The sequence below is a fragment of the Nerophis ophidion genome, linkage group LG08 (assembly GCF_033978795.1).
Source record: "Nerophis ophidion isolate RoL-2023_Sa linkage group LG08, RoL_Noph_v1.0, whole genome shotgun sequence".
NCBI lineage: Eukaryota > Metazoa > Chordata > Actinopteri > Syngnathiformes > Syngnathidae > Nerophis > Nerophis ophidion.
This window is the reverse complement of record NC_084618.1, coordinates 16,642,171-16,658,125: the sequence shown is the minus strand read 5'-3', so window position 1 is coordinate 16,658,125 and position 15,955 is coordinate 16,642,171. Positions and strand designations below refer to the sequence as shown.

The 15,955-nt window shown below is 46.9% G+C and overlaps 1 protein-coding gene across 2 annotated transcripts in view; it reads left to right on the top strand.

Moving 5' to 3' along the window:
* Nucleotides 1-15,955, top strand: part of LOC133557419 (TNF receptor-associated factor 2-like) — a 52,991-nt gene that overhangs the window by 22,555 nt on the left and 14,481 nt on the right. For both annotated transcript variants that reach the window (XM_061907866.1, XM_061907867.1), the window contains 6 exons: nt 1,500-1,661; nt 1,731-1,805; nt 1,870-1,944; nt 8,778-9,332; nt 9,395-9,572; nt 15,780-15,928. In XM_061907866.1, coding sequence (XP_061763850.1) covers nt 1,500-1,661; nt 1,731-1,805; nt 1,870-1,944; nt 8,778-9,332; nt 9,395-9,572; nt 15,780-15,928 — 1,194 coding nt within the window. The remainder of the gene's footprint in view (nt 1-1,499; nt 1,662-1,730; nt 1,806-1,869; nt 1,945-8,777; nt 9,333-9,394; nt 9,573-15,779; nt 15,929-15,955) is intronic.

Below are 15,955 nucleotides of genomic sequence, written 5' to 3'. Positions count from 1 at the left end.
TGATAAACTAATCATTAACTTTAGAATTTGATGCCAGCAACACGTGACAAAAAAGTTGGGAAAGGTGGCAATAAATACTGATAAAGTCAATGAATGCTCATCAAACACTTATTTGGAACATCCCACAGTTGTGCAGGCTAATTGGGAACAGGTGGGTGCCATGATTGGGTATAAAAACAGCTTCCCAAAAATTGCCCAGTCTTTCACAAGAAAGGATGGGGCGAGGTACACCCCTTTGTCCACAACTGTGTGAGCAAATAGTCAAACAGTTTAAGAACAAAGTTTCTCAAAGTGCAACTGCAAGAAATTTAGGGATTTCAACATCTACGCTCCATAATATCATCAAAAGGTTCAGAGAATCTGGAGAAATCACTCCACGTAAGCGGCATGGCCGGAAACCAACATTGAATGACCGTGACCTTCGATCCCTCGGACTGCACTGTATCTAAAACCAACATCAATCTCTGAAGGATATCACCGCATGGGCTCAGGAACACTTCAGAAAACCACTGTCACTAAATACAGTTGGTCGCTACATCTGTAAGTGCAAGTTAAAGCTCTATTATGCAAAGCGAAAGCCATTTATCAACAACATCCAGAAACGCCGCCTGCTTCTCTGGGCCCGAGATCATCTAAGATGGACTGATGCAAAGTGGAAAAGTGTTCTGTGGTCTGACGAGTCCACATTTCGAATTGTTTTTGGAAATATTCGACATCGCGTCATCCGGACCAAAGGGGAAGGGAACCATCCAGACTGTTATCGACGCAAAGTTCAAAAGCCAGCATCTGTGATGGTATGGGGGTGCATTAGTGCCCAAGGCATGGGTAACTTACACATCTGTGAAGGCACCATTAATGCTGAAAGGTACATACAGGTTTTGGAACAACATATGCTGCCATCTAAGCGCCGTCTTTTTCATGGACGCCCCTGCTTATTTCAGCAAGACAATGCCAGGCAACATTCAGCACGTGTTACAACAGCGTAGCTTGGTAAAAAAGGAGTGCGGGTACTTTCCCAGCCCGCCTGCAGTCCAGACCTGTCTCCTAACGAAATTGTGTGGCGCATTATGAAGCGTAAAATACGACAGCAAACGACTGAAGCTCTACATAAAACAAGAATGGGAAAGAATTCCACTTTCAAAGCTTCAACAATTAGTTTCCTCAGTTCCCAAACGTTTATTGAGTGTTGTTAAAAGAAAAGGTGATGTAACACAGTGGTGAACATGCCCTTTCCCAACTACTTTGGCATGTGTTGCAGCCATGAAATTCTAAGTTGATTATTATTTGCAAAAAAAAATAAAGTTAATGGGTTTGAACATCAAATATATTGTGTTTGTAGTGCATTCAACTGAATATGGGTTGAAAAGGATTTGCAAATCATTGTATTCCGTTTATATTTACATCTAAGACAATTTCCCAACTCATATGGAAACGGGGTTTGTATAGAGTTCCCGTCGTGTCGCTAGCCTGTGTGTGTCTCTCTGCTCTGCATGGCGCAGCTGAACCACGAAGGCAAGTGCGAGTTCATGGTGGTCCCGTGCCCGTCCTGCAAGGAGCGGATTCGCTTCAGCGAGCAGGAGCGCCACAGCGAGCGCGAGTGTCCAGAGAGGACGCTCAACTGCAAGTACTGCAAGGAACCCTTTCACTTCAAAAACATCAAGGTGGGCCAAAGCGCAGAGCCCTCGGCAAGCTTGTTTTGTTTCCACCGTATCAAAGTGTTTGATTCCCAGGCACACGATGAGATCTGTCCCAAGTACCCCATGATCTGCGAGGGCTGCGCCAAGAAGAAGATACCCAGGGAGAAGGTGAAAAAGAGTTCAAATATCATCCGGGTCCCTCAAGTGATGCTTTCTTTGTCATGTCTTCCAGTATGTGGACCACATCAAGTTCTGCAGCAAATTCAGGACGCCGTGTCGCTTTCACGTCGTGGGATGTGACATGTCTGTGAGTGACCTCGTTCTCCTCGTGGAAACTCCTCTGATTTTGTCCAATCCTGTTAACCCTGAAGACTGATAGTCATGCGGGGGAGTCCGTAAGAATCAGAGCGTTCGGATTCCTCGGGAATTGCTTTCTCAGGACTTGGTGGTCTTCATGATCAAGTCGCTCTCGACTAAAGTGAGGGTTGGACTCCACCAAGGTTGCTTCTGGTCACCGATTCTGTTCATAGCTTTTTATCGACAGAATTTCTCCGCGCAGTCATGGCCTTGAAGGGATCCGGTTCGGTGGCTGCAAGATTAAGTCTCTGCCGGCTTCACCTGGCCGTGATCTTCAACTCTCATTGGATCGGTCGGCAGCTGAGTGTGAAAGGACTTAGGTGAAAATCAGCACCTTGTAGCTAGGGTTGGGTATCGTTTGAATTCCAACGATTCCGACTCCGATTCTTTGTTTCGATTCCGATTCCTGACGATTCTAGATTCCGATTCTTCTTGTGCCGTGCTGGGATCAATGTGTTTGATAGGTAGTCCCTGGAAGGTGGTATGTATTTTGGGTTGAGAGTTTTCACCACCTCCAAGTCCGAGTCCATGGTTCTCGCCCGGAAAAGGGTGGAGTGCCATCTCCGGGTTGGGGAGGAGACCCTGCCCCAAGTGGAGGAGTTCAAGTACCTAGGAGTCTTGTTCACGAGTGGGGGAAGAGTGGATCGTGAGATCGACAGGCGGATCGGTGCGGCGTCTTCAGTAATGCGAACGTTGTATCGATCTGTTGTGGGGAAGAAGGAGCTGAGCCGGAAGGCAAAGCTCTCAATTTACCGATCGATCTACGTTCCCATACTCACCTATGGTCATGAGCTTTGGGTCATGAACGAAAGGATAAGATCACGGGTACAAGCGGCCGAAATGAGTTTCCTCCGCCGTGTGGTGGGGCTCTCACTTAAAGATAGGGTGAGAAGCTCTGCCATCCGGGAGGAACTCAAAGTAAAGCCGCTGCTCCTTGAGAGGAGCCAGATGAGGTGGTTCGGGCATCTGGTCAGGATTCCACCCGAACGCCTCCCTAGGGATGTGTTTAGGGCACATCCAGCCGGTAGGAGGCCACGGGGAAGACCCAGGACACGTTGGGAAGACTATGTCTTAGGCTGCTGCCCCCGCGACCCGACCTCGGATAAGCGGAAGATGATGGATGGATGGATGATGGATGGAGTTTTCACCATATCCCTGCAAACATAATCAATCAATCAATGTTTACTTATATAGCCCTAAATCACTAGTTTCTCAAAGGTCTGCACAAACCACAACACAAACCACTACGACATCCTCGGTAGGCCCACATAAGGGCAAGGAAAACTCACACCCAGTGGGACGTCGGTGACAATGATGACTATGAGAACCTTGGAGAGGAGGAAAGCAATGGATGTCGAGCCGGTCTAACATGATACTGTGAAAGTTCAATCCATAATGGATCCAACACAGTCGCGAGAGTCCAGTCCAAAGCGGATCCAACACAGCAGCGAGAGTCCCGTTCACAGCGGAGCCAGCAGGAAACCATCCCAAGCGTAGGCGGATCAGCAGCGCAGAGATGTCCCCAGCCGATACACAGGCAAGCAGTACATGGCCACCGGATCGGACCGGACCCCCTCCCCAAGGGAGAGTGGGACATAGGAGAAAAAGAAAAGAAACGGCAGATCAACTGGTTTAAAAAGGGAGTCTATTTAAAGGCTAGAGTATACAAATGAGTTTTAAGGTGAGACTTAAATGCTTCTACTGAGGTGGCATCTCAAACTTTTACCGGGAGGGCATTCCAGAGTACTGGAGCCCGAAATGAAAACGCTCTATAGCCCGCAGACTTTTTTTGGGCTTTGGGAATCACTAATAAGCCGGAGTCCTCTGAACGCAGATTTCTTGCCGGGACATATGGTACAATACAATCGGCAAGATAGGATAGAGCTAGACCGTGTAGTATTTTAAACGTAAGTAGTAAAACCTTAAAGTCACATCTTAACTGCACAGGAAGCCAGTGCAGGTGAGCCAGTACAGGCGTAATGTGATCAAACTTTCTTGTTCTTGTCAAAAGTCTAGCAGCCGCATTTTGTACCAACTGTAATCTTTTAATGCTAGACATGGGAGACCCGAAAATAATACGTTACAGTAAACATGTAATGTTGCTGTTACTCTTTATCCCAGGATCAATTAGCTTAGCTCTAAGGTTATTGCTTAACTAACCTAAATGTTGGAGATTCCAGCTCTGAAAAGGGATGCAGTCTTTTGACTATGTGTGCAGTGACCTTTCTGTGGCACTCTTCCGTCTGTGTCACCGACATCTTCCCCATTGCCGCTACGGTGAACGGACTACGCTGAGCACATCGCGGAGCCTGGCTAGCAGGTTGTAAATTGTCGATGAAAAAATCATCATCATCAGCCGTTGTCAGTCCACTGCTGGACGAAAGCCTCAGCATGTTTCTGCCATTTGGCGTACTTTTCATGCTGGTTATTAGCCTACACCTTCCACGCTGGCTTGGTGCGGGTTGGAAGGGGTATTTTATATCAGAGATCCTTGTCCTAGACTAATTGCCTTACTGGGCTGTTGAACTTAGTCGGTCCTGTTGGTTGTCCGCGCCCCATTTACCCAGGGACCCGCTCGGCTTTATGGCGCTGACCACCCGCCAGTCACAAGAGAAGGTGCAAACGTTCTTTGTGTGCATTTTATAGACGTTAGTTGGGACTCACTAACCCACACACAACCTCCCATCTCATGCCTGGATGTAGTTTAACGTCATACCCAGAAAAAAATACGTGGGCTAATTTGTTAGCTGCCTCAACGTTGGCACAAAACACATTATTTATTGCATATATATTGTTTTACTTACCGGATTCGGGCTGCAGTGCAGTCACCGAGGTGCCAGGCTGGGCGTCGGAGCCGGAGCCAGAGGAAGAGGCAGAGGAGGACGGTCGGCGTAGCGCGTCGAAGACGGGACACGCATTTATTTGTACTCATGAACTCAGAGGTGGTTCATCATGTTTGACGTGCACCCTCCTAAACACGAAACAATCCTGTTGCACGTGTTACATTTCATCTTTTTTTATCCATGCTTGACTGACTCGCTCGGCTACATAGGTTTGGCTATGCTAAAACTTACGGCGGTGGGCGCTTCTTCGTTGGTGTTCAGCTGTATCTTCTTCCGGTCGGCAGACTTATTCTTTTTTTCCGGTCGGTGGACTGGGTATCAAAACTAGGAATCGAAATTTAAACTTTTGAACGATTCCGGGAGAATCGGAAAGTTAGTCCCGGTTCCAATCGATACTCGATACCCAACCCTACTTGTAGCACAAGTCCATGGTTTTCGCCCGTAAAAGGGTGGCGTTTCACGGGTTGGGGACGAGATCCTGCCCCAAGTGGAAGAGTTCAGGTACCTTGGGGACTTGGTCCAGAGCGAGGGAAGAGTGGATTGTGAGATCGACAGGCGGATCAGTGCGGCATCTGGAGTGATGCAGACCCTGTGTCTTGGCGGGCCAAATTTATAGGGGAAAAAAAGTGTGTCTGGGGGCTGATGTATCTGATTTTAGGAACACTAATAGAAAACCTCACAATAACGTCTGATTGAATGCTAAAAACGATGATGTGGTCCCGATGGCTTCATCTGGCCAGGATCTTTAGCTCTCACTGGATCGGTTCGCAGCCGAGTGTGAAAGGAGATTAAAGACAATGCGTCCCAGCTACAACGGGGTTATAGTAACACAGATACGATTGTATATACGGCGGATACTGCAAATATCCAAAATAGTTTCTCTCGTTTTGATGAAATAACATTAGAAGGATTGTTACAACGTGTAAATGGAATAAAACAAACAACATGTTTACTTGACCCACTTCCTGGGAAACTTATCAAGGAGCTTTTTGTATTATTAGGTCCATCAGTGCTAAATATTATAAACTTATCACTTTCCTCGGGCACTGTTCCCGTTGCATTCAAAAAAGCGGTTATTCATCCTCTCCTTAAAAGACCTAACCTCGATCCAGACCTCATGGTAAACTACCGACCGGTGTCTCACCTTCCCTTTATTTCGAAAATCCTCGAAAAAATTGTTGCAGAGCAGCTAAATGAGCACTTAGCGTTTAACAATCTATGTGAAACCTTTCAATCCGGTTTCAGGGCAAATCACTCGACTGAGACAGCCCTCGCAAAACTGACTAATGATCTATTGCTAACGATGGACTCTGATGCGTCATCTATGTTGCTGCTCCTCGATCTTAGCGCTGCTTTCGATACCGTCGATCATAATATTTTATTAGAGCGTATCAAAATACGAATTGGTATTTCAGACTCAGCCCTGTCATGGTTTAACTCTTATCTTACTGATAGGATGCAGTGCGTCTCCTATAACAGTGTGACCTCGGACTATGTTAAGGTAACGTGTGGAGTTCCCCAGGGTTCGGTCCTTGGCCCTGTACTCTTCAGCATCTACATGCTGCCGCTAGGTGACGTCATACGCAAATACGGTATTAGCTTTCACTGTTATGCTGATGACACCCAACTTTACATGCCCCTAAAGCTGACCAACATGCCGGACTGTAGTCAGTTGGAAGCGTGTCTTAATGAAATTAAACAATGGATGTCCGCTAACTTTTTGCAACTTAATGCCAAAAAAACGGAAATGCTGATTATCGGTCCTGCTAGACACCGACCTCTATTTAATAATACAACTTTAACATTTGACAACCAAATAATAAAACAAGGTGACTCTGTAAAAAATCTGGGTATTATCTTCGACCCAACTCTCTCCTTTGAGTCACACATTAAAAGCGTTACTAAAACGGCCTTCTTTCATCTCCGTAATATCGCTAAAATTCGCTCCATTTTGTCCACTAAAGACGCCGAGATCATTATCCATGCGTTTGTTACGTCTCGTCTCGACTACTGTAACGTATTATTTTCGGGTCTCCCAATGTCTAGCATTAAAAGATTACAGTTGGTACAAAATGCGGCTGCTAGACTTTTGACAAGAACAAGAAAGTTTGATCATATTACGCCTGTACTGGCTCACCTGCACTGGCTTCCTGTGCACTTAAGATGTGACTTTAAGGTTTTACTACTTACGTATAAAATACTACACGGTCTAGCTCCAGCCTATCTTGCCGATTGTATTGTACCGTACGTCCCGGCAAGAAATCTGCGTTCAAAAGACTCCGGCTTATTAGTGATTCCTAGAGCTCAAAAAAAGTCTGCGGGCTATAGAGCGTTTTCCGTTCGGGCTCCAGTACTCTGGAATGCCCTCCCGGTAACAGTTCGAGATGCTACCTCAGTAGAAGCATTTAAGTCTCATCTTAAAACTCATCTGTATACTCTAGCCTTTAAATAGACCTCCTTTTTAGACCAGTTGATCTGCCGCTTCTTTTCTTTCTCCTATGTCCCCCCCTCCCTTGTGGAGGGGGTCCGGTCCGATGACCATGGATGAAGTACTGACTGTCCAGAGTCGAGACCCAGGATGGACCGCTCGTCGGGACCCAGGATGGACCGCTCGCCTGTATCGGTTGGGGACATCTCTACGCTGCTGATCCGCTTGAGATGGTTTCCTGTGGACGGGACTCTCACTGCTGTCTTGGAGCCACTATGGATTGAACTTTCACAGTATCATGTTAGACCCGCTCGACATCCATTGCTTTCGGTCCCCTAGAGGGGGGGGGGTTGCCCACATCTGAGGTCCTCTCCAAGGTTTCTCATAGTCAGCATTGTCGCTGGCGTCCCACTGAATGTGAATTCTCCCTGCCCACTGGGTGTGAGTTTTCCTTGCCCTTTTGTGGGTTCTTCCGAGGATGTTGTAGTCGTAATGATTTGTGCAGTCCTTTGAGACATTTGTGATTTGGGGCTATATAAATAAACATTGATTGATTGATTGATGAGAATCAGCACCTCCGAGTCCATGGCTCTCGACCGGAAAAGGGTGGAGTGCCATCTCTGGGTTGGGGAAGAGCTCTTTCCCCAAGTGGAGGAGTTCAAGTACCTCAGAGTCTTGAGGGAAGAGTGGATGGTGAGATCGACAGGCGGATCGGTGCGGCGTCTTCAGTAATGCGGACGCTGTATCGATCCGTTGTGGTGAAGAATGAGCTGAGCTCTCAATTTAACGGTCGATCTACGTTCCCATCCTCACCTATGGTCATGAGCTTTGGGTTATGACCGAAAGGACAAGATCTTTGGTACAAGCGGCCCAAATGAGTGTCCTCTGTCCGGTGGCGGGGCTCTCCCTTAGAGATCGGGTGAGAAGCTCTGTCATTCGGAAGGAGCTCGGAGTAAAGCCGCTACATCAAGAGGAGCCAGATGAGGTGATTTAGGCATCTGGTCAGGATTTCCGCCCGGACGCCTCCTTGGGGAGGTATATATACCGGTAGGTAGAGGGCCACAGGGAAGACCCAGGACCCGTTGGAGAGACTAGTTCTCCCGACTGGCTTGGGAACGCCTCGGAACTGCCAAGGGGGAGCTGGACAGATTGTCTGGGGAAAGGGAATTCTGGGCTTCTTTACCTAGGCTGCTCAACCCAACCTTGGATAAGCGAAAGAAGAGGACATTTAGATGTTAACTGTTTGTCCAATATTTAAGACTGTTCGTATGCAACCTGAAAGAATCCAAGACAAAAGCATGGAGTTCAACAACACTGCCGTAGGTTTATGAAAAAATCCTGTCATCGCCCATTCTCTTTATGTCTCCGGCTAAAGTCACAAGTGAATGTGCAAGCAGTGACTGGTTTGATTTTTGATGATGTCAACAACAAGATGAGGAGGAGTGGTTCCATCTTTAAGTTTCTTTGGACGACTGTTGTAAATATTGACTTTACCCAGCGTCTTGCCTGCAGGTGGAGAAAGAGAAGACTCACGACCACGAGCGTGCGTTTGCCTACGAGCACCTCAACCTGCTGCTGCACTACATCATGGGCATGAAGGTGAGCATGGAGGGGCTGCAGCCGCAGGGTCTGGAGGTGGCGGGACACAAACTGGTGGAACTGCAGCAGTCCCTCAGGGAACTGGAGGCCCGAGTCTCCCAGCTCAGCACCACCTCCCCCTGGCCTCCCGTGCAGGGAGCCGCCGCCTCCTCGTCCTCCGGCTCGGGCCCGTCCGCCTCGGCGCCCCTGCCTCCGCCACCCACCCTGGCGCCCACCCTCTCCGTGTCTACCTCCTTCACGCCGCTGCCCAGCTCGGTGGGCGCGGCGCTGGAGCTGCAGCTCCACAGCGAAAAGACCAAGGTGGCCGAGCTGGGCCGCCGGTGCACCGAGTTGGAGGTGAAGTCCGGCACCTTTGAAAACGTGGTGTGCGTCCTCAACAGAGAAGTGGAGCGCTTCGCCACCACCATGGAGGCCAGCAACCGCCAGCACAAGCTGGACCAGGACAAGATCGAGGCTTTGAGTAACAAGGTAGAACGCTCGGCGCTCTTAAAATCGTTGCAACAGACTAAGCTGAGCGGTGGTTCTCCCAGGTGCGGCAGCTGGAGAGGACGGTGGGGCTGAAAGACCTGACGGTGGCAGAGATGGAGGGTCGGCTGAGGGAGATGTCTGCCACCACCTTTGATGGCGTCTTTGTCTGGAGGATCTCCGATTTTGCCAAAAAGAGACAGGACGCTATCGCCGGTCGAGCCCCCGCCATGTTCTCGCCAGGTACCACCCTTTTTGAGTTATACAGTATCACACATTTCACTACGCATTTTAGTCTTGTGTTAAAGGGGTATTGTGTTGGATGTAAATATAAACGGAATACAATGATTTGCAAATCCTTTTCAACCCATATTCAGTTGAATATGCTACAAAGACAAGATATTTGATGTTCAAACTTATAAACTTAATTTTTTCTTAGGCAAAAAATAATTAACTTAGAATTTCATGGCTGCAACACATGCCAAAGTAGTTGGGAAAGGGCATGTTCACCACTGTGTTACATCACCTTTTCTTTTAACAACACTCAATAAAAGTTTGGGAACTGAGGAAACGAATTGTTGAAGCTTTGAAAGTGGAATTTTTTCCCATTCTTGTTTTATGTAGAGCTTCAGTCGTTTAACAGTCCAGAGTCTCCGCTGTCGTGTTTTACGCTTCATAATGCGCCACACATTTTCCATGGGAGACAGGTCTGGACTGCAGGCGGGCCAGGAAACTACCCGGACTCTTTTACTACGAAGCAACGCTGTTGTAACACGTGCTGAATGTGGCTTGGCATTGTCTTGCTGAAATAAACAGGGGCGTCCATGATAACGTTGTTTGGATGACAACATATGTTGCTCCAAAACCTGTATGGACCATTCAGCATTAATGGTGCCTTCACAGATGTGTAAGTTACCCATGCCTTGGGCACTAATACACCACCGTACCATCACAGATGCTGGCTTTTGAACTTTGCGCCTATAACAATCCGAATGGTTATTTTCCTCTTTGTTCCGGTAGACAAAACGTCCATAGTTTCCAAATATAACTTGAAATGTGGACTTGTCAGACCACAGAACACCTTTCCACTTTGCATCAGTCCATCTAAGACAGGGGTCGGGAACCTTTTTGGCTGAGAGAGCCAAGAAGCCAAATATTTTAAAATGTATTTCCGTGAGAGCCGTAAAATATTTTTTTAACCCTGAACACAACTAAACGCGTGCATTTTTAAGTGAGACTAACATTTTTAGAGTAGACTAGGTCTCTTATTCTTTGTAATAACATTGTTATTCTGAAGCTAACTGTGGAGGGGGCGTGGCCAGCGGGCCTGCAGCGAAGCGGGGTGTTGCCAGGACCGGCCTCGAAATCAGCGACAGGTGCGCAGACGGCCCACCTGGGCCTTGTTATCTAATCACCTGTCGCTCTGTTATAAGCAGCAGCCAGGAGGAGAGACGGGGTTGGTGCTGGAACCAGAGCGTGAGCCAGAACGAAAGAGAAAAAGACAATTGCTGGAAAGCAACTGAGAGACTTATTGAAAAAGGAAACAATACTGTAACCCTGAAACAGGGTCTCATGTCGGATCTTTGTGGTCTGAAGAACCCCCAGAGGGCAAGCCCCACACTAACCAATAATAAATAAATAACTTCTTACCATCAACGCAACTTCTTGAACAGGTGCGGTAGAAAACGGATGGATGGATTAAAAATGCACGATGATGTTTTATATTTTGAACATCATTTTTAACACTGATTACAAGTGGAATTATTCATTATTTATCGTGTTAAGCAGAGTCAGCTCAAATTTACCTGAGAGCCGAATGCAGTCATCAAAAGAGCCACATCTGGCTCCCGAGCCATAGGTTCCCTACCCCTGATCTAAGATGAGCTTGGGCCCAGCGAAGCCGGCGGCGTTTCTGGGTGTTGTTGATAAATGGGTTTTGCTTTGCATAGTAGAGTTTTAACTTGCACTTACAGATGTAGCGACCAACTGTAGTTACTGACAGTGGTTTTATGAAGTGTTCCTGAGCCCATGTGGTGATATCCTTTACACACTGATGTCGGTTTTTAATGCAGTACCACCAGAGGGATCAAAGGTCTGTAATATCGTCGCTTACGTGCAGTGATTTCTCCAGATTCTTAGATGATGGTAAAATCCCTAAATTCCTTGCAATAGCTCGTTGAGAAATGTTGTTCTAAAACTGTTCGACAATTTGCTTCCAAATTGGTGACCCTCGCCCCATCCTTGTTTGTGAATTAGTAAACATTTCATGGAAGCTGCTTTTATACCCAATCATGGCACCCACCTGTTCCCAATTAGCCTGCACACCTGTGGGATGTTCCAAATAAGTGTTTGATGAGCATGCCTCAACTTTATCAGTATTTATTGCCACCTTTCCCAACTTCTTTGTCAGCTGAATATGGGTTGAAATTGATTTGCAAATCACTGTATTCCGTTTATATTTACATCTAACACAATTTCCCAACTCATACGGAAACGGGCTTTGTACATAAAATGTAAAGGTGGTTCTTGTGGTGAAAAAAACTGCATGGATTCTGTTTTAAAGACGAATTTTCAAGCCATTTTTTTCTCCCTTTTGAAACGGTTGAGGCGGAGTTGTTAGATGCAAATCAACCCCTCCTCGCCCCGCTCCCTCACGCTGACTAAGCATTGGCGCCCGCCCCGCAGAAATGTTTTGTAGGTTGTTTTTTTTTTAGCATTCTTGCTTTTATCGTGCACTTTGGACATTAGTAACCGCCAGCAGCCATTTGTCTTGAGTGACTTCCACCACAGCACAACATCCCGGATGATACAGCGAGACCAGCGGCTCACCGTGTTTTATTGCCGGCACTGAGGAAGGAGGCGGGGCAGGGGAGGGGAGAGAGGAACGAAGCCCGGCTGAAGCACGGGTCCGGAACTACAGGCTGGCTAAGGTTAAACTTCTACCAGGTCCGTAACTTTCAAATGCTAGACTAGACCCTGGATGTGTACAGGTGGAACATGTAAATAACTCTTTGAGTTGTGAATCAGAATCAGAATCATACATACCGTATATAGTATGCGCCTGCCTAGAAATACTGCCGGGTCAAACTCGTTTTGCAAAATAATTAGCGCATGCTTAGCATTACCGCCGGCTCAGGATTAACGCCGGGTCAAACTCGTTTCGCAAAATATTATTTTTATTAGCGCATGCCTAGAATTTCCGCCGGGTCAAACTCGTTTTGCCAAATAATTAGCATATGCCTAAAATTTCCACCGGGTCAAACTCGTCACGTCACGAGTGACACTTCACCTGTCATCATTTTAAAAATGGAGGAGGCTGATTTCAATCATTTGAAGTCGCATAAAGGAAAGAAGATTAAGAGCTATTCAGTAGGATTTAAGGTCCAAGCTATTGAATGTGCTAAAAAGAACAGTAAGCAGCTATGTGTTATTATTATACCGTAGCGGCGTGTGTCAAATATGAGTCATTAAATGACTCCCGCCTCCTGGTGGTAGAGGGCGCTAGTGATCCTTCTTGCGACTACTCGGCTGCAGAAGAAGTGACAACACGTAGCAAGAGTGAGCAGCGATCGTTTATTTTTTCCTCTTCCTTGCACATTTGACATGGAGGATTACATATCTAAAATAAAACTGTTTTCTAAACTGGACTTTCAATCGAAGCAGGAGGTAATAATGGAAGATCTCCATCGAGACAGAGAGACTTTTAAAACTGAAGAAAGATAAGGAAGACTTCTATAAACAAGTTATCGATGCTTTTGATCAGAAGGAGCTGCACATGGACTTCTTTTATAAGTAAAGGTAAGACCATAATAACATTTTTTTATTAAATGTGCTTTTCATGAGGGTATCCTTACATCACACTCAAATTTATAAGCGCAGGCCTAAATTCACCGCATGCCTTTGATAAGCGCCGGAATGAGAAGAGGTTTTAAAATAATTAGCGCCCCTGCGCCAATTCAAGGAAATACGGTACTTTATTAATTCCCGAGGGGAAATTGAGATTTTCAGCACAATCCCATTCAAGATCAGACAAATATTACATGGAGACAGAAAAACGATCGCTGACGAGTCTGCCAAATTCCGGCGCCCCTTCCAAAAAAAAGGGTGAGAAACAGGGAAACGTTGGGGAGGGGTGGGGGGAGAGTAAAAAATATTCAGTCAAAGGCTGGACTCCAGGGAGGGGTCCAGACTCAAGCCAACTCATAGCCATAGCACACATAAACAAGTGACATAGAATCAACAAAACTTGCAACAGAGTGGAGGGAGTGGGAGCTACGGAGGCTGGCTGGTGCTGTATAAGCGCTAGTCAGCCGTCAATCGCCCCTAAGGGGGATCAAACTGTGGTGAAGGCTTTGGGGTTGGGGGGCTGTGGGGTGCATACCGTATTTCCTTGAATTGCTGCCGGGGCGCTATTTAATTTAAAACCTCTTCTCACTCCGGCATGCGGTAAATTTAGGCCTGCGCTTATAAATTTGAGTGTGATTTAAAGATAACATCATGAAAAGCACATTGAATAAAAAAACGTTATTATGGTCTTACCTTTACTTATAAATGAAGCCCACGCGGAGCTCCTTCTGATCAAAAGCATCGATAACTTGTTTATAGAAGTCTTCCTTATCTTTCTTCAGTTTTAAAAGTCTCTCTGTTTCAATGGAGATCTTCCTTTATTACCTCCTGCTTCGATTGAAAGTCCAATTTAGAAAACGGTTTTATTTTAGATATGTAATCCTCCGTGTTAAAAGTGCATGCGAGAGGAAAAAATAAACGATCGCTGCTCACTCTTGCTGCTTGTCGTCACTTTTTCTGCAGCCAAGTAGTCGCAAGAAGGATCACTAGCGCCCTCTACCACCAGGAGGCGGGAGTCATTTAATGACTCATATTTGACACACGCAGCTACGGAATATTAATAAAACATAGCTGCTTACTGTTATTTTTAGCATATTCAATAGCTTGGACCTTAAATCCTACTGATTAGCTCTTAATCTTCTTCCCTTTATGCGATTTCAAATGATTGAAATCAGCCTCCTCCATTTTGAAAATGATGACAGGGGAAGTGTCACTCGTGACGTGACGAGTTTGACCCGGCGGAAATTCTAGGCATATGCTAATTATTTGGCGAAATGAGTTTGACCCGGTGGAAATCCTAGACATGCGCTAATAAAAATAATATTTTGCGAAACGAGTTCCAAGTCCGAGTCCATGGTTCTCGCCCGGAAAAGGGTGGAGTGCCATCTCCGGGTTGGGGAGGAGATCCTGCCCCAAGTGGAGGAGTTCAAGTACCTAGGAGTCTTGTTGACGAGTGAGGGAAGAGTGGATCGTGAGATCGACAGGCGGATCGGTGCGGCGTCTTCAGTAATGCGGACGTTGTACCGATCCGTTGTGGTGAAGAAGGAGCTGAGCCGGAAGGCAAAGCTCTCAATTTACCGGTCGATCTACGTTCCCATCCTCACCTATGGTCATGAGCTTTGGGTCATGACCGAAAGGATAAGGTCACGGGTACAAGCGGCCGAAATGAGTTTCCTACGCCGTGTGGCGGGGCTCTCCCTTAGAGATAGGGTGAGAAGCTCTGCCATCCGGGAGGAACTCAAAGTAAAGCCGCTGCTCCTTCACATCGAGAGGAGCCAGATGAGGTGGTTCGGGCATCTGGTCAGGATGCCACCCGAACGCCTCCCTAGGGAGGTGTTTAGGGCACGTCCAACCGGTAGGAGGCCACGGGGAAGACCCAGGACACGTTGGGAAGACTATGTCTCCCGGCTGGCCTGGGAACGCCTCGGGATCCCCCGGGAAGAGCTAGACGAAGTGACTGGGGAGAGGGAAGTCTGGGTTTCCCTGCTTAGGCTGTTGCCCCCGCGACCCGACCTCGGATAAGCGGAAGATGATGGATGGATGGATGGATGGAGTTTGACCCGGCGTTAATCCTGAGCCGGCGGTAATGCTAAGCATGCGCTAATTATTTTGCAAAACAAGTTTGACCCGGCAGTGATTCTAGGCAGGCGCATACTATATACCCGGCTGCAATTCAAGGAAATACGGTATGCTAATTATCCAGGGTGTAGTGTTGTTGTGTCTGTAGGCCTGGGGCCGCTCTGCAGGCAGTGCAAGCAAAGTTCAACGCCTAGGTGTTGTTAATGAGGGAGGTAATGTTTTTTTTATTTTTTTTTTATGGCTCTTTTTCTCAAAGAAAAACTCAATATATCAAAGTGGAATATTTGATGTGAAGTCATTGGAGCCAATAATTCATAACCGAATTGATTTGGATTCGTTATTATTTTTGGAGTGAGGGCAGCCTGCGTTGCTTTTTCTCGTCACATTTCACCTCTTTGCTCTTTTATTGCAATTTTTCGGGGTTATTTTGTAAATAGTAATTGTAGAACGTGCCGCGAGCCGTCCAAAAAATGAGATGCACTTTGGACAGCCGTTGTTCTGATTGTCTGACTTCCTGTCCGGCAGCGTTCTACACCAGCAAGTACGGCTACAAAATGTGTCTGCGGATCTATCTGAACGGCGACGGGACGGGCCGAGGCAGCCACCTGTCCTTGTTCTTTGTGGTCATGCGAGGACTCAGCGACGCCCTGCTCAAATGGCCCTTCAACCAAAAGGTAAAACCTCCGAAGGCGCCCGGAAAC